The 18,023-nt window shown below is 39.4% G+C and overlaps 1 protein-coding gene and 1 non-coding gene across 3 annotated transcripts in view; both read left to right on the plus strand.

Moving 5' to 3' along the window:
• PTPRR (protein tyrosine phosphatase receptor type R) overlaps positions 1-18,023 on the plus strand; it is a 149,614-nt gene that overhangs the window by 128,587 nt on the left and 3,004 nt on the right. For both annotated transcript variants that reach the window (XM_061368004.1, XM_061368005.1), the window contains 4 exons: positions 914-1,051; positions 7,428-7,538; positions 8,683-8,840; positions 13,321-13,434. In XM_061368004.1, the coding sequence (XP_061223988.1) occupies positions 914-1,051; positions 7,428-7,538; positions 8,683-8,840; positions 13,321-13,434 (521 nt within the window). The remainder of the gene's footprint in view (positions 1-913; positions 1,052-7,427; positions 7,539-8,682; positions 8,841-13,320; positions 13,435-18,023) is intronic.
• LOC133220228 (small nucleolar RNA snR34) lies at positions 3,675-3,824 on the plus strand. Its single transcript, XR_009727670.1, has one exon. It is a non-coding gene; the product is annotated as a small nucleolar RNA snR34 (small nucleolar RNA).

An 18,023-nucleotide genomic window follows, 5' to 3' on the forward strand; every position in this document is an offset into this window, starting at 1 on the left:
GGTTTTGCTAAGGTGCCACTCTCCTACCTGTCTTCACTGATAATTCCTTATCTTTTTTTCTACATTGGTGTGACAGGAATAGTTTCTTGAACTATTTGTAACAAAGACCACACAGCCATTAATATATTAAAATGATTGCAGTAAGAAAACACTTTATCAACTAGTTTATAAAAAACATTGAGAAATACATGCATTACTATTTATTTACTTCAGTATTTATCTTTTAATATTGTCCTTCTGCCTTACAGTAAGGAAATGACAGTTACCTTTTAACAGTGACAGAGATACCAGTATTGCCGTTCCCTTTCCTCTGCTTCCCCACAGTTAGCTTGGTGCTTTTTTGACCTTCTATACATCTGTGTGTCTTGGGACTCCCTATACTGATATGCTGGCCTTCCTATAAGGTCTCATAAAGGTGCTTCTCCCTTAGCAAACATATATAGCAGAATCTTGGATTCCACAAGCATTCATGTATTTTATATTTTTTTTTCCTGTTATGAATCTTCATAGGAACTAATTTTATAGTTCTCATTTTTTTTTCCTGTGGCTTGTTGACTGTAAACTGTCTTGTAAACACTGCAGCAATATGGATTAAGTACCACTGGATGATGGATAGCCCCAACAACTTGGAGAACAGAGTAAGCTAGAAGAAGCCAAGTAAACAGAGAAATTTGCGAGGGATTGATATATTCTCAGGATCATTTCAGTCCATCCAGTTTCCAGAGGAAAAGCTGTTCTACTGAAAAATTTCGGATCTGCTCTACTCTTAGTCATAATTGCTTTCAGTTCAAGTAACTTGTTGGTGTTTTTTTAAACTCCAGATTAATTTTTCTGCTCTTTTAGAACATCCACCTTCAGTTTTTTTGACCACATGGATTTAAAGCAAATACTTTTGTTTCTTTTTCTAAACCAGGGATATGGAGGTAAAGAGAAGGCTTTCATTGCAACTCAGGGACCCATGATTAATACCGTGAATGATTTCTGGCAGATGGTTTGGCAAGAAGACAGCCCTGTCATTGTTATGATCACAAAGCTGAAAGAAAAAAATGAGGTATGACAACTAGCCAAACTGAGAAACTATTCCTATGGCTGATACTGTAGAAAGAACCTTAGCATACATGAAAGGAAGCTTGCAGATAACCAGCTCTTAAATAATCTGGTAATGGTCAATGTGATAAGTAAAGTTGGGGTAGCCAAATGCACTAACTCCAACTGCATAGCAGTCAGATGCATTTAAAAAAGACAAAAAGGCATTCCATTTTCTAGATCTGTGCTGCTAGGCTCATTTTCTTTTAAGAAACACCTCATTTATTTGTTGGTCACCTCTGTACTTCTTGTAACTTTCTGGTATATGGTAGGACAATGATAGGACAAGGGGCAATGGGTACAAACTGGAACACAAGAGGTTCCACTTAAACTTGAGAAGAAACTTCTTCTCAGTGAGTGTGACGGAACACTGGAACAGGCTGCCCAGGGAGGTTGTGGAATCTCCTTGTTTGAAGACATTCAAAACCCGCCTGGACACGTTCCTGTGTAACCTTATCTAGGTGTTCCTGCTCCGGCAGGGGGATTGGACTAGATGATCTTTTGAGGTCCCTTCCAATCTCTAACGTACTGTGATATTGTGATACTGTGATATAAAGAATCAATGGTTAGCATTATAGTTAGAGGTTTTCTGATGTAGTCGAAGTTTTCATTTTGCTATAATTGCAGGTTTTGATTCCATTCCAGAAATTACAAGTCTTCTGGACCATCCCAGAAATACAGTTTGGGCTCCCAAATGCCGATACCACAAGACGGACTTGGCCAGAATGAAAATATGTGGCTCTTTACCTTAGTACCGAGATGACAATTGTATTTTAATTGATAATGGCCATCTGACTGCCTGTTATACATATGTGACTTTTGGATCAATTCCTAACTACAACTTTAATAGCTTTATTTAGTATTCATGCAAATTGTTGCCAGGTTTTCCTTGATTGTGCCAGAGTCCATATTTGTGACTGCCATACATTAGGAACAAAAATTATTCTCCCTTGCAAAGGGACAACACAAAGCTGTGTTCTGGAAGAATAAATGTTAAACAAGTGGTTTACAAGGCTTGTGGACAAGAGAGAGACAGACACGAAGGAGTTTTTTTCCTTGAGTCCAAACTGCTAGACTTGGTATCAGTTCCCAGCTCCAGTTAGGTACCTCAGTCAGATCTCAGCACCTTGCCAGGTAAGCACTAGGGCTATATTGCCCCAGCTTCACTCACACCCCTACTCTTCAAACTCAGATGCATGTGATGACAGAGAAACAGAGTTTATTCAGGCAAAGTTCCCAGTTTGAGTGATTGGGGACTGAGATCCTCAGTGCATTCGCAGGCCTCAAACTCACTGCCCCATGCAAATGTGGACTCAGTAGACATACTCTCTTGTGCTCTTGACTGCTGCTTGGCTCTTTGTCACCCTGTGTTTGGGCTTCTAGCATAAACTTAAGATCAAATGGATTATAAGAAAGCTGTATGTAAGAAGTAGGTTAGACCTGTAAAATATCCCAAGCCGTATTTCCAAACTAGGTGCCATTTTGCACTAGACTTCAAACAAGTGTCCAGAAGCCTACATTAAAAAGATTACTCCTGAAAACACAGAAAATTTACCCTGGCCTAATTGGCCAAAAGGGTAAGTATTTCTCTGAGGAAGTGCTGACTGTTTAAACACTCACATCTGACACTGTGTAAGAAGAATGACTTGAAAGAAGAGCCCAGTGGTTTCCACCGTGTCAGGAAGCCCTGTGTTTACCTGAGTTACGCAGGCTGTAGGCATTGGTGTTTATCCGCATTGTTGTGGCCTGGCAGTGGTAATTTCCTCCTAATAGAAAGGATGGGGAATCTCAAATCGTTCCCAGGCTATATAGAGGGGCTGTGTTTGCACAAGCTGTCCTGCTCTGTCTAGAAACCTTAGAAACTCTCACTGTTAGGTTCCTCCTGAAACCTGGCTTACTACTGGAAAGGAAACAGCTTAGCTAGTGGCTGAGCTCAGTGTATTAACTCACTTTCTAAAGAGGAGGCAAAAGCAGATGTTATTTCGTGTAATAGCAGTTGATATTTTTTTCTTTTCTATTGTCTGCTTTATTTCCATCATTTTCAGAGAGGTGCAGTATACACACATACAGATTTTTTTTCATATTTGAAAGCATACTCATCCACATCCACCCCTGCACAAATAAACACCATACCCGACTCTCAGTTGTAGGCCCCATTCTTCAGATGATGTAACTTCAGTCAGCCTCCATTTGAGCTATAATGTACTATAAAGTAATGTGTAATGAGGGAGCTCTCAAATGAGAGACACATGGAAAACCTTAATCTCAACAATAAATTCATTTGTTTATCATAAGTAAAATTATTTGGGACATTAGTGTCCTAGTGCTATATACTGATATGATGAATTTGCAATCAAAATGGGAATTGTGTGAAATGATGATAAACAAAAGTTTCTATAGAGTTACTTCCTTCCATGAGAGGAAAAAATGGTTAAGACTCTGTGGTAACAGTTTTTGTAAGATGGATGAAGATGTAATATAAAGTAGAGTGCTGAATAAAATACCTATTTCAGCTGCATGAAAAAAAAAAAAAACAACCGTGAAGCATTCTATTACTGGATTTTCTTTCTTTTTGAAGACTGATTAAAAAACAATGAGATTGATTTGTAAGCAAGAATAATGCCAAAGGAACTATGGGTGCTGTGAGTGTTTTAAACAGAATCTGTAAAACTTGTCCTCAGCACTACACAATGTCTGAACAGACTGGAAATCTACCTAGGCAAGGAGAGTCTACAGCAAAGGAACTTCTGCCTGAACAAATAATGAGAAACTTGTAAATCTAGGCTATAATTTTAGGGTTAATATGAGGAAAATCACAACTCATCTAGTGATCTAGGTACCCTCCCTGGTTACTGAAGAGCAGTAGTCACTTTCACAGGGTGACCCCTCCTATTCTAAGAGATCAGTGACCATCTGTAGTAACATTTTTGGACAGGATCTTATATAGCTTTATGCACGAGGCACATGCAAACTTCATATATTACAGAAGTTAGTCAACTGGAATTTGACAAATATGTGGAATGTAAGAAGTTTATAGACTTCTATATAATTTTGCAGAGATGTTTATAGACTTCTGTTGTACCAGCTGTTTTTCGTAATTGTGCTATGTATTCCATAGATAATATGCGTTTAGTTGTCTTAAAAGCTTACTAGCAACTTTACCTGTTAACCAGAAAACATATTTTAGGAAGCATAAAGAGAGAATACCGTGTGGCATTCTACAAGAAGAAAGGCCTAGTACTGACTGATGCATTAAACAATGTGTGTTTATTCAACTCAGATAATGTAAATCTTGTCAGTAATTATCTAGGACAATCTTGTTAACTCACTGTTTAAAGCTCATATTGTTTTTCATGTGACATTTTTTCCTTCCTCTATAAGCACACTTATCTGTGCACAGCAAAGTAGATTTTGGAATTCAGAAATCCTTACTATTATAGATTCACCTAAGCCTCTTTGGATTATTAGTTCAGTACTGGTACTATAGATACGGCTTGGGTTTTGGAAAAACTTTAGAAGATTTGGTCCTAATTTTGAGGTTTTTAGTACAGGACAGGGGATTGGAGGGAGCCTAAGCCTGCAGGCCTGTCACAGGAGGAAGGACAAAAGCTGAAACCAATTAAAGGTCATGCGAGATGCTGTTTCTTGTATAAACTTCCTGTTCAGGTCAGGGAATGTCATTTTTATGGGGCAGATCAGAAATAAATAACCATTTATTAGCAAAAAGCTAACCAATGGAAATTAATTCGAGGGGAGAATTTGAAAGATGGAAGGAAGATGAGAATTTCTACATGGAAGTAAGAGGTTTCCCAGGCTTTTAGCTGCCATGCAAGTTGGCTAGGATTTTTTTTTTTTTTTTTTTCAGATTAAGCATCTTTTAAAAACACCCTGCTCATAGTTGTTATATGTTTGCTCACTGCATAGAGGATTGTATGTTCAACCCCAAGCTCACAAAATGTGTGACCTATTTAGAAAGTGCTGTAATGAATGAATATGCAGCCTGAAAGAAGAGCAGGGAACAGAATCAGGACCAGCGGAAAGAGTGAAGGTGGAAGATGATGTGATGATAAGAACAAGTAAATTCTTTCTTTTTTTTTTCTGATACATACTATTTGCAATAGGCTTTACTGATTACAGACCAGAGACTAGAGAGCAGACTTCACAGACACTGTTTTTGGCTTTTGAACAGGTTTAAAATATACCTATATGGGACTAGTGGAATTTTCTTTCAGGTTCAAGTAATGGCTTGAGGCAATTTACTTGTTTTTGCTGATGCTCCTGGGATTTACTGTATTATTTTCCATATGTTTGATGCCTTCACCCCTCCCGTCTTCATCTTTATCCTTTTTTTATAATTAACTTTCAAAAACATGTTAATTCCCCCAAATATCTGCCCTCTTAGAAGTGCCTGAACAAGCTGATCTTAGCTCTACTTTCAAGGCTTTTCTTACAGCAGTAACAAATGGTATTTGTAAAAGATGCACAGAGGCTGTGTTAAAAATAATCCTTTGTATTTCACTAAATGTAGACGAACTGTTAAATGGAAGTTATTTTAATGAACAGCCCCATTTCATTGTCCACCCAGTGCAAGTTGCCAATTCCAGTTCTGGGAAAGAGTCAAGAAAAACACTCTTCTGAAGTGCCTGAAGGCTTTGTAGTGAGCGTTGTATGCTCACATTTATCAAAAAGTCTCAGGGGTTGACTCAACTATTGTTGATTGTCAGGGTACAATTGTGTATTTAGAGTTTTCTTTTCCCCATATTAGCACTGAAAACTACACTCCCAGGGAGGGGCATGAACTGCAGATCTGGCAGATGATAGTAGCTAAACGTGTCACGTGAGGGGACTGTGGAACTTGTGAACACCTTTCTTTTTGTACAAATTTCTGAGTATTTTATTGCCATTCTTGATGTCTTCGGGGAGACAGCAATTTTAGGATGTTCGGGTGATGCTGCAAAAGGCAGGATCCGAATGAAACCGGTCAGATTGGCCAGCATTATTTCAGAAAATGTGGCTTTCACACACCTTACACTATTAAGGTAATGAGCATCTATTTTTAGATGAGTATTTGTACAACAGAGATGTTGTTCAGTTCAGTCAGGTGATGTTCAGTTCAGTCAGCTGTTGGGTTATCGTGTAGCAGCTTGAAGATCACACCTGGTGGTAAAGCCTCACATTTCACTGCTAATTTGTTTTGTATCATTTTTAGTATTACTGGGAGTTATGCTTTATGGCAATTAATTACATTAAAGGGATTTTTTCATTTTGCTGTGTAATGTAGGCTACTGTCTAAATGTAAACTAGTTTATTCAGCAAGAGTTTGTGAGGAAATGCAAACAAGTTCTTTCTGGGATTCCTGTTATTGTAGAACTGTCTGTTTTCTGGGCATTTGGGGTTTGTTTGGTTTTTTTACTTGTGCACTGGATATTAAAAAGAATATTTTCTTTAATTGTTGGGGTTCATTTTATCATATTGGCCAGCATTATTTCCAAAAACGTGGCTTTCAAACACCTTACACTCTTAAGATAATAAGCATTTATTTTTAGAGAAGTGTTTATACAACAGGTAGACTATAGAGATTCTTTCATGGAAATGAAGTTGCAGTTGACTTGAAGATAAGAAAATTATTGGAAGGGAAAAATAAAATGATTCATATTGTAGATATTATTTCTTCATCTCCTTTTCAGTAGATGCTTGTCAGATACATTGCTGAAAGACTGTAATGCTACTGATTCATTAAGAATTCTGGATATAATTTTGTGTAGCTCTAGCAAGACTGATAGATTTTTTTAGCGTTCATTTCCAGTAAGTTATATAGTTGACAACTCCATGCACATCAAGTCCCATTGAATTCATTAAGATCTAAGGGCACATTTACAAGCTTTGTTGTATCAGGGCTCAGGAGACTAAAGAGGATAAAAAGTCTTGTGAGGAGAGGACAAACTCTGAGTCTCTTGCTCAGAAGGAAATCTGCTTTGGAAAGAGAAAATTTTATAAACTTAATTCTATGAATTAAAGAATTTTCTAGGGGAAAAAGTCTTTAATTTTGAATGTGGAAAAGAGTTCCTTTGACTGAACTTCTTTGAGCTTTTAAAAATAAAAATAGCTGTTCAAAGTGTTCCGTGGTAGAAATCTGTATTTGAAAAACTCAGATCCTGAAAATCAGGCCTAAGTCATTCTTTAAGAACCCTGCAATATCTTCCTTGGGAATGCTTCTGACGTGAATAACCCCTTGGTTGAGTTCATCCCAACTTTCCAGACGAATACGTTCTGTGTAAAAATTAGATATGAATATGGCTCCAGGATGCAGCTTATTGATGACACTGATTCTTGCTTTCCAGAAATGTGTGCTTTATTGGCCAGAAAAAAGAGGAATCTATGGGAAGGTGGAAGTCCTTGTTAACAGTGTTCAAGAATGCAAGAACTACACTATCCGTCAGCTTACAATAAAGGTAACAGTCTGCATCTGAGAAACATTGTTCTGAATACTTTCTTTTTTTAATGTTAAATGAAGTTAAAGAGGTTTCTTTAAGGGGCATAAATTTTTACAGGAGTAACTGAGCTATGAAGCTCACAGCTGCAAGGTATGATTGGAACCAAAGCACTGGAACACTTACCCTACTGTGCTTTGTATCACTCTGGCAATACAAAAGGCTTTAAAAAGAGTGCAAGTTCCATTCCCTTGAATTACGTTTGGTTTGAGGCCTTTTTACATGGCCAAGGCAATGTAAAGGGATTTTAGTTAATGCAAGAAATAGCATAGCATCACTCTAAAAAAGATAAGCTGCTCGTGTTGTGTGCTGAGTGCATCTGTAGCCCATTTGAGAAGCTAAAAATATAAGGAATATATAAAGGAAAACTTCACGCTTTAATGTTTCTGACTAAATATTAACTGTGTAAAATAAGGCAGATGCTCCTTTTCTGGGTTACTCCCCATATTACACTTACGTGCTACTGGATCGGTCTGCTTCTCCTGACAAAGCATTATAATTAGTAATGAACTGGGAAAATCTGGTGTTTCAGTCTAGTCAGTGAGAAGTGGGCAGAAGTCATATTGTCCAACACAAGTCACATTATCCCACATTTAGGCCCTTTGCTTGTTGAAGTAAGTGGTAGCAGCCTCTGTTGGAGAGATTAACTGGACTAACTGGGATGTTTGGTTAATCTGGAAGAGCAGGTCTTCTGCACCTTTAACTTAAATACTCATGTAGTTTTAGTATCAGACCCTTATGATAATGTCCATAACAGGTCGCAGAAATAAATAACTAGGAGAAGCCCAGATCAAGCTAGTCTTTCTATATCTTCATGCTGATCTAACACAGATCTCTGACAATTCCCAGTTGACAGTAACAGCAAGTCAGCAGCAGTCAGATGGACAGAGTGGAAATTACATACCTGGAAAACCAGCTGTTTTCAGAGGCACAAACTCTTCTTACAATTGGGTCTCTGTTGTCTACAATCGCATTCTCCAAGGTCTATAAAAAACATCTTTAAATCTCTCTTAACATTTTTACTGTCTTTTTACCACAACATTAGGAGAAATAAAAAGAATTGTTCACCCCAAGTGTGCTTATAAAATCTTCATGTTAATTTCAGCAAGGGAGTCAGTCTCAGAGTGTGAAACACTACTGGTACACATCCTGGCCGGACCACAAAACCCCTGACAGTGCTCAGCCTCTGCTGCAGCTCATGCTGGATGTAGAAGAGGACAGGGTGGAATCACCAGGCAGAGGGCCTGTCATTGTGCACTGCAGGTAATTTGCAATCCTTCTCTGAAATGACTGCCCGAAGCAAGGCCACAGCAAATCACATCCTCCTAAACAAAGGACTTATTTGGAGAAGAGTAAAATTCCCCAGATCCTCTTCATGCTAATTGACTTTTTTTCGTTTGTATTTCTGGATTTGAGTTTTGGGGAAATTTGCTAGCAAATTGTTCCTAAATCATTCTCTGTTTCTGCTAATGAGCCTTGTTTCTGCAAGACCAGCTGGAAAAGTATTTTGCTTCTGTTTCCTAGTCATGATTTGCTTTCTTTTCAGTCTTATTGCATAATTACATGCCTAGGTAGATGCAATGCCCTATGACTGGTTGGCTAAAATGCTGAAAAGCAAGTAAATTTTCAACAGCAAGCACTGGGTACAAATTTGGAGACCAGAGCATATCAATACTAATTTCACACAGGCAGTTGGTTTGATACTCAAGAGCAAAGTATTATTTGCACTCAAGATCAGAGCGTTATTCACATGAATTGTAATAAAACAGAGAATGTCCTTCTAGGAATTCTAATTAAATTCAATTTTATTGCTTTATATTGATTCATTGCCCCAGTTTTGCAATTGAAATAGCAGAAAGTAGTACTGGATTTGTTGGTGCAAAGAAGTAGGTGAAAAGTGAAGCAAATCAGAAAATAAATGAAAGTTATGTTTCCTTACTTCTTTTGTCCCATAACTGTGATAATACATCTCTTACAGTTGGGATACTACCTTTTTTTTTTTTTTTTCCCTAGAAGTACATCAAAACAGAACTTCTCATCTTGAACCACTTCTTTTCAACTCCATATTTAGGAGATTTAGAGAAATGGAAGCCAGATTTGAACCACCCGTCATTTTTCAAACCAGAATGTGATGAATAATGAACTTTCCCTAATTTTGTGCAGCTGTTTTTATCAAGAATTATTGCTTCCCTAGACAATCCACAAATCTGTGGATGTTTCTTGAGAGTAATCTTTTTTTTTAGTACGAATCTTCAGTAATGAAGGTCTTTATTAAAATAGGGTGCCTTTCTGAGGTGAGCAATATGACAGTAAGGTCTGTAATCATGAGGAGGAATTTATTTGTTATTAAAGACCCAGATATCATCTCAGTTGTGATTAAAATTAATAGTTCTTCAGGTTCTTAATGAATTAATATCAGAACTATTAAAATTAATCGTTCTTCTAAAAATTAATAGATTACTCAGATGTCTATATGATCACTTCATTGTGGTCTAAAACATAGGTAAAAACTCACACTCCATTTTCTTATAGTCAGATAGTTTCTTCCCTTTTAATCTGAGTTCCAGTTGAGGTCATGCAGGTTTTATATAGCTGTGCACACTTTTAACTTTGGACTTCAGATGCAACTCGGTCATTTCCAGAGGACCATTACAGTGCACACTCAAATAGTGATCCTTAATCTGAAGCAGAAATGTTTTAATAATCTCTGAACACTGGAAATTATGGCACTAGTGCAAACAAAATTTTTTTTGTGTACGTCTTCCTGTAGCCTATCACAGAGGGTGCTGTCTTAAACACTTCAGGAATGAGCCCATTCAGGATATAAGGAGGACTTGACTTCTTGTAATAGAATAATTCCTATTCTGATAAAGTAAAGGAAAAAGAGTAAACATTTGTTTTGGTCCTTAAAATCAGCAGATCTGGTTAGACACACACTAACGATGCGGATTTCCAAGGGAAGTTTTAAATTCTTGCTAACCTTTATAGTGGCATTTAGTGAAAGGTATGTTTCTCATGTCACTCATCAAAAGCATGTGGCAAATGTGGAAAATACCTCTTTAATCTGTCCTTTGGATGTGTAGTTAGTGCCAAGTTTGAGTTTAACAACAACTAGGTGGTTTGGGATGAAATGCAAGTTTTAATTCAAAGATTTCAAATATAGAAAGAAAAGTGGGGTTTTTAAAATGTAAATTGAATTAATGAGAAGAATTAAAACAAAGAATTACATTCTGCAAATATAAAACTAATTTAACCCCATTTAGTCAGTGAAACCAAGTGGACTGAGAATCTAGACCATAATGCTGTTTTCTTCTTCCCAGAACCAGCAATTTGGCATATTGGAGGACTTGTAAGAGTTTCCCAAATGAGACAAAGGGATAAAATTTTCATGCTTGGAAACTTGACACCGTTATTGCTGTAAATTTTTGCTTTTCTTTCCACATCAGCTAGTACATGGACATGTTCTATGAAAAGCACACTGCCCACCTCTCTTAATCCCCAAATCATAATAGTCCAATATCCAACACTCCCAATTAACAGACCAGTCATTATGAATGAGCTACTACACCTTAAACTCCTAAAAGAAGAATGGAAAAATAGAAATAGTTGTTTTTATATATATATAAAAATAGAAATATATATATATATATATATATAAAAACACCATGTTTGGGTGCTTGAAAATACTTCTGAGTAAGTAGTTGTCTATATTTCATGGGTATACCAGGAAGAAATATTATGCAAGTGTAGAACACTGCCTGAAGTAAAGCTATGTAGTAAGATAGGACTGGCATGCCTAAACTGAGGAAGAAAATACATTAGAAAACAATAGTCTTTGCTTAATACATGTTAAGAACTTGTCCAAGAACACTTAATCCACTCCAAAAGAAGGGGGAAAAAGAACCCTTCATTGTAGCCAACTGCACTTCAAACTTTAGACCCTCATTCAAGGTTTTCACAATATTTGAGGAAGTGAATGGGAGGAATGCATTAGACTGCTTTCTCCAAATCCCTTTTTAGAAACTATGATGTCCTCCTCTTTTTGGATACATTTTCCTCATAAATATTGATGTCCAAGGAGACAGGCTGTCAGCTAAGGATCTTCATCTCACTTGGTATTTCTTATGCTGCCAGTTTTACATCTCACTATGCCCCCATGGTTAGTTTAGGCATCCCCATATATTCAATATTGCTGAGTCCTCTTGGAAATTTTCGCTTCCAGATGAGAGGGCTCTTGAGTCTCTAAAGCACTCCTATCTTTCAGTCTGTGGTGAGTAGACTGTGATTTGTTTCAGCTGTAGCAAATGAACATACTTCTGGTAACACTTTTCACTCATATATATCAAGCTTCCATCTGAGACGCTCAATGTATTCTTCCTGGCATTAATTTAAGTAGACCTCACTTGGAGTATTGTGTACAATTCTGGTGTCCTCAACATAAAAAGGACATGGAACTGTTGGAACAAGTCCAGAGGAGGGACACGAGGATGATCAGGGGACTGGAGCACCTCCCATATGAAGATAGGCTGAGAAAGTTGGGGCTGTTCAGCCTGGAGAAGAGAAGGCTGTGTGGAGACCTCATAGCAGCCTTCCAGTATCTGAAGGGGGCATATAGGGGGATGCTGGGGATGGACTCTTCATTAGGGACTGTAGTGGTAGGACAAGGGGTAATGGGTTAAAACTTAAACAGGGGAAGTTTAGATTGGATATAAGGAGGAAATTCTTTCCTGTTAGGGTGGTGAGGCACTGGAATAGGTTGCCCAGGGCGGTTGTGAATGCTCCATCCCTGTCAGTGTTCAAGGCCAGGTTGGACGAGGCCTTGGGTGATATGGTTTAGTGTGAGGTGACCCTGTCCATGGCAGGGGGATTGGAACTTGATGATCTTAAGGTCCTTTCCAACCCTAACTATTCTATGATTCTAAGTAACTCTTACAGTGCTCTTATTAGGCAGGTAGCATCCATACCCATTGCAGAGGTGAAGAAAGCAAGGCACCCGCTGGTTAAGTATTTACTATAAAGCCAGGCATGGAGATCTTGACTCCTCCTCCGTGTTTTAACTATTTCAGCTATTTTCCGCCCATTCAGCATGACAGGGATGAGCTGCACTGAATTTCACATTACTTATGCAGAAAATTGTGGGGCAGAGAGTTTCAAAAGTGTTGGAGGCCCAGGGAGTAAGAAATAGCCAAAATGGCTGTTTCCATACCTGCATCAAGAAAATGTGGAGAGTTACAGCACCAAATCCTTCTCCCTTCTGCAGAATCACAGGAGAGGGAGTTAACTTCATCAACACGGTTCTAGATCCCTTTTTCCTTCATGGTTAGAGGTATGGTTAGCAGAATCCCTGTATACTTTGAGGCCTTTGAGCATAAAGCCCCATAAAGGTTTTTGCCTTTAGGTAGACTTTTCCCCATCTCAGTGCATATCTCCATCATTTGTTTGGACTGCTTCATAGACTATTTGGACTTTGTGGTGCTATTGGAGATTATTTTTCTTGCCATACACTTGTGTGCAGACTGAAAACATACAAGCCTCACAAATTACCCAGAACAACTGGACCACCCTTTCATTTCTAAGCAAGTGAGCTGAGAAGCTACCCTTGCTAGTTGTGCACCCTGGAACTGTGGGCTCTAGCAATTCCACATTTCATGTTTTTACTGTTTTCATATCTATTTAGTGTTTTCCAGTTAATTCCTTTGATCCGTGAACTCCATTCCCTTATTAAATTTTGCCTTCTTTTCAGTGCTGGTATAGGAAGAACTGGATGTTTTATTGCTACTGCTATTGGTTGTCAGCAATTGAAGGAAGAAGGAGTTGTCGATGCATTGAGTATTGTCTGCCAGCTACGAGTGGATCGGTGAGTTCCAGAAGAACCATAAATAGGTCAATGATTCTGAAAATCAGTCAATAATTCTGAAATTATGCTGAAATCATTGCTGAAATGATTCAGTGATGATTCTGAAAAGCTTACCACAGTTGAATGTTGTTTTGCATGAAATAGCAGCCATCACTTTTGCTGATTCATATGACAGCGTTAGCTGAGTGTTCAAGGTAACATCTGTTTTTAGATGCTGAATAATGAACATTCTTTTCTGGGTGAAACTGTGTGAGACTCCACTGAATGAAATTGTCCTGAGATGGCAACCCTGCAGTTGCTGGGCACTTGGCATTCCTCTTTTCCCCTCCTGGAGCTTTCTGCTGTCTACAGCATCCTACTAGGGCACAAGAGACATGGGCCAGTCTGGAGGCAAGGGATTGTCTTTGAGCCTCGATTGACAGGGACATCCAGGCTCACTCAGTGTGTAGCTTCTTTATGCAGCAGAGAGAGCCAAATCTGGTGCTGCTGCTATTCCCTCAGCTGTGCTGGGGGTGGTTTTGAATGGTGTTGGCAAACGTACCCAGCTTAAGAAAATAGCAAGGCATTTGTTGCAGAATTTTCTTAAATCTTAAGTCAGATCAATTCCCTGATTGAATTCACAGCTTGGGAGCAGGAACAGTGTAAGCCAGCATTGTTGCAGCGTGCTTTGTTTTGTGAAACCATGGCTGAAGAGAGATTTGTGTTGGAAAGGAAGATGTGGGTATTGCGCACAATGGGAGCTGTTGGTCTAATTGTATTTTTCTTTCTTATTCTGCTTGGGGAAACAGGATTTTGTATAAAGTAAATAAACAGGGTTGCACCAAGAATAGAGAAGTCTTGTTCCTCTTCTGCTGTAGGTACCAGGTCATATAATCTCCTCACAAGTATCTTAACTGCTTTTGACATGCATTTCTTCTTTAAATGGAAACAACCCATAAGGGTGCAAATGCTGAAAAAGAGCTTAGGTCAAAGGTACAATACAGGATTTTTGTGTTCTGAATACCTCTGAAAGATACTAGAACCACAGATTGCAGAAGGACCATAATTCATATAGTTAACCATGTTTATGGATCACCCCCTCTGCCTTCCTCTCCCATGTGCCTTCATCCTACTAGAGATTGTAGTGTGGTCCTTATAGGGCAACACCAGTCACTTGGAGTGTAAACTTCCCCAGGGGGAGTTACTGACCTAAAACCTCTGCAACACAAAAAGATGGGAGAGCTGAGGGAAAAGTGCTTACTCTGTTTTAAATTATCAGTTCCAAATTTCCAGCACTCCATTCTGATTATCTCTTCATCTTATTGAAAAAGGTTTGTAGTGTTCTCCGCCACTTTAGTGTTTCTGTTATAAGATGACCTTTTTCTTACTGCTTTTACACTCCATTTTAGAGAAGTGGAAGCAAACTCTGGTCTCAGCTAAGTCATTTTTCATGTCATTATTTCAGCCATAGAAAACATAATCTAGATTTTCAGCATTATAATTGACAACACTATTTCAATGAGTGTATCTGACCAATGAACTCTCTTATATCTATTGGTACCCTAGATAAACTTGAAAGATAATGAAAATCTGACCCAAATAAAAGAAAAGAAAAAGAGGTTTTGGTTACTGAGTTTTGCTGAGAAAAATGTCTTTAAAAATTAAAAGTTACTGTATACTTTTTACCGCAGGCAATGCCTGAGAGTTATATAATCTGAAACTCATTCATAACAGCAATCTCAGTGGCACAAAGCCTGTTATAAAAATTGTTAAGTCTTGTGATTTGCATATTTCTGGGAGGTTTTTAAGTTTCATATTATATAAATTGGCCATATTGCATAATGGACCTCACTCACCTGGCACGGAGTTTATAACAAAGATTGCTAGAACAGAGTTTAGCAGCTTCTCAGATTACAGCAGCCACTGCCAGCCCAACCAGATTTTATGAACACAGTTCATAAAGTGGCAGACTATCACTCTTACATGGACGTAGCTTGATGAGACCAGCTTCCACTGATGACCCAGTGCTGATGTGTTGCTTACTGGCAGGTGATGTGTGAGACTGGGTCATTACATATGGCATGAGCTGGTAAAATGTACTTAATGTCCCACTAGACTTGTTTGCAAGTGGCCAACATTAGCAATGGGGTACAACCAGGAGCAGGGCAAGAACAGTGATGAAGCTGTCTTCTTCATGACACTGGCCAGCAGCTGAGCTTCAATTTATTCTCTGTGCATCAGATTGCCCTTAGAAAACAGAAAAAGAGTTCAGCAGAACATGATGGTTTTATCTGACCTCCTGAGAGCCAGAAACCTGCGTAAATAGTACACTGAATATTTCATTCCTGGTACCTCATCTCCACTAGTTTCCCAGCCAGGCTTGCTCATGGTCAGAGCCATCCAGACACCTGCTGATGGAATAAACACATTTGATAGTATCCACTTGTGTGTGAACTTTTTGTCACTTGTCCATGGCCACATTTCTACTAAAGTGAATTAAGTAATAGGAGAAAAGAGCTGCGCTTCAGGGACTCACAGTGATGCTATAGTGGTTTACCAAAACATTCCCATTGCCCAACATACTGAGAGAGAACCAAAGATCCGGACAAATTCGAGATGGTGGCAGTTATGCTGAAAAAGAAGCTTAATTAAGTTTTTATGTAACCCCTCTGGAAACAGTATAAATCAGAGCTCCAACAGGGAATAAGACAGAAGAGAGTGGCTCCTAGGTAAGGTATTTCCAGGTGCCACTTTCTTCTTAGCTGCTTAGGGTAAGTTAAGGGGTAAATGTACCTGCCAGTAATTGTATGTGCTGAGCTAACATGAGGAAATGAACCATCCACTCAAAATCTTGACCCAGGATGGAGATACAGCCATGCTATGTGTGGATTCATAGAAAGACAGACCCACAGGTCTGCTCAGCTTAGCTTTTTTCCCAGATCATTTTTTAAGTTTTGCAACAGAAACAGGAAACGTTTGATGTGAGGCATCTTCAAGACTGACTGTGATGTCGAGAAATTTTGCACATTCTTAACCTCAAAGTCACATTCTTGGAATGACGTCCAGTAAGTTTGCTCTTGGCTCCTCAGACAGGATGAAAAGAGTTTCCAGTGTGCGTCAATTCATTGTTTAAGTGTTTTGACTAATTGCCACAGGTTAAAAAAAAAATAAATCCCAAACCCTGCACCGTATTCATTCTGGATCAGACTGCATCCAGCTGCACTCGCAGCAAGCCGGAGGGCACGGTAAAGAACACTTTCCTCCCCCATGGCTACCCAGGCAGAGCTGGTTGTGGTCCCCAAGCCCTCAGGATACCAGGGGCTGTTTCTTCCCAGCACCACCCCAGAGAGTCCCAAAGAAGAAAAGAGGCCAGCAGCTCACAGAGGAGCTGGCAGTGTGTGCTGGCAGAGGACGAAGGCTGCACACCTGGAGGTGCCATAGCTGTGGGTACATCCCTTCTAGGCACTAGGGACATGAGAGAGGAAACCTCCCTCCTTGAGCAGATTTCCTCCTGAAATGCTCTACCACACAGCCTTCTGCACAAACTGATGTCTTAGGGTCACGGATAATTCCTTGCTATTAAATGTAAGCCTTGCACAAGGACAAAGGGGAGAAGGACCTGGGGATACTGGTAGATGAAAAGTTGGACATCAGTCAGCAATGTGGACTTGCAGCCCAGAAAACCCATTGCATCCTGGGTGGTATAAGAAGAATAGTGACCAGGAAGTTGAGGAAAGTGATTCTTCACCTCTACTCCACCCTTGTGAGACCTCATCTGGAGCACTGCATCCAGCTTTGGGATACTCAGCACACAAAAGACACGGACCTGGTAGAGTAGGTCCAGAGAAGGGTCATGAAAATGGTCAGAGAGCTGGAACATGCCTACTATGAAGGAAGTCTGCAGCAGCTGGGATTGTTCTGGAGAAGTCTCCAGGGACACCTTTTTGCAGCAATATATATGTAGAAGACTTATAAGAAAGATGTAGAAAGCATTGTTACCAGTAGTGATAGGACAAGGGGTAATGGTTTTAAACTAAAAGGGATTTACTTTTACTAAAAGTAGATTTAGGTTAGATATTATGAAGAAGTTCTTTCTTTACTGTAAAATTGGTGAGGCACTGGCAGAGGTTGTCCAGAGAAGCTGTGGCTGCCCCATCCCTCGCACTGTTCAAGGCCAGCTTGAATGGGGCTTTGAGCAACCTGGTCTGGTGGAAGGTGTCCCTTGCCCATGGCAGGAGGGTTGAAACAAGATGATCTTTAAGGCCTCTTCCAACCCAAACCAGTCTGTGATTCTATGGCTCTACAAATCCTGTGTATAATAGCACTGACAAGGCCAAGATGTCAGGTGTCCCTAGGTTGACAGGGAGGTGCATTGGTTTGCCCATACAGGGTTCAGAAGCACCATAACATCTTGGTCATGCTCACACAGGGCACAAGCAGTAGCGCTGGGCTCAGCCCCAGCCAGTCTTGCACATACCTTCCTGGGGATTTTGTATGTTACGTCAACACCAAAGAGGAAGGAACAAGGATCACCCCCGCAAACAGCCTAGTGCAACCAAACTTGTCATAACCTGCACTTCCTGCCAAGTCCTTCTCCCTAGATACATTAC

Source organism: Neopsephotus bourkii, unplaced genomic scaffold, assembly GCF_033783945.1.
Source record: "Neopsephotus bourkii isolate Nb327-2 ecotype Australia unplaced genomic scaffold, CSIRO-AGI_Nbou_v1 NB_1423, whole genome shotgun sequence".
Taxonomy (NCBI): Eukaryota; Metazoa; Chordata; class Aves; order Psittaciformes; family Psittacidae; genus Neopsephotus; species Neopsephotus bourkii.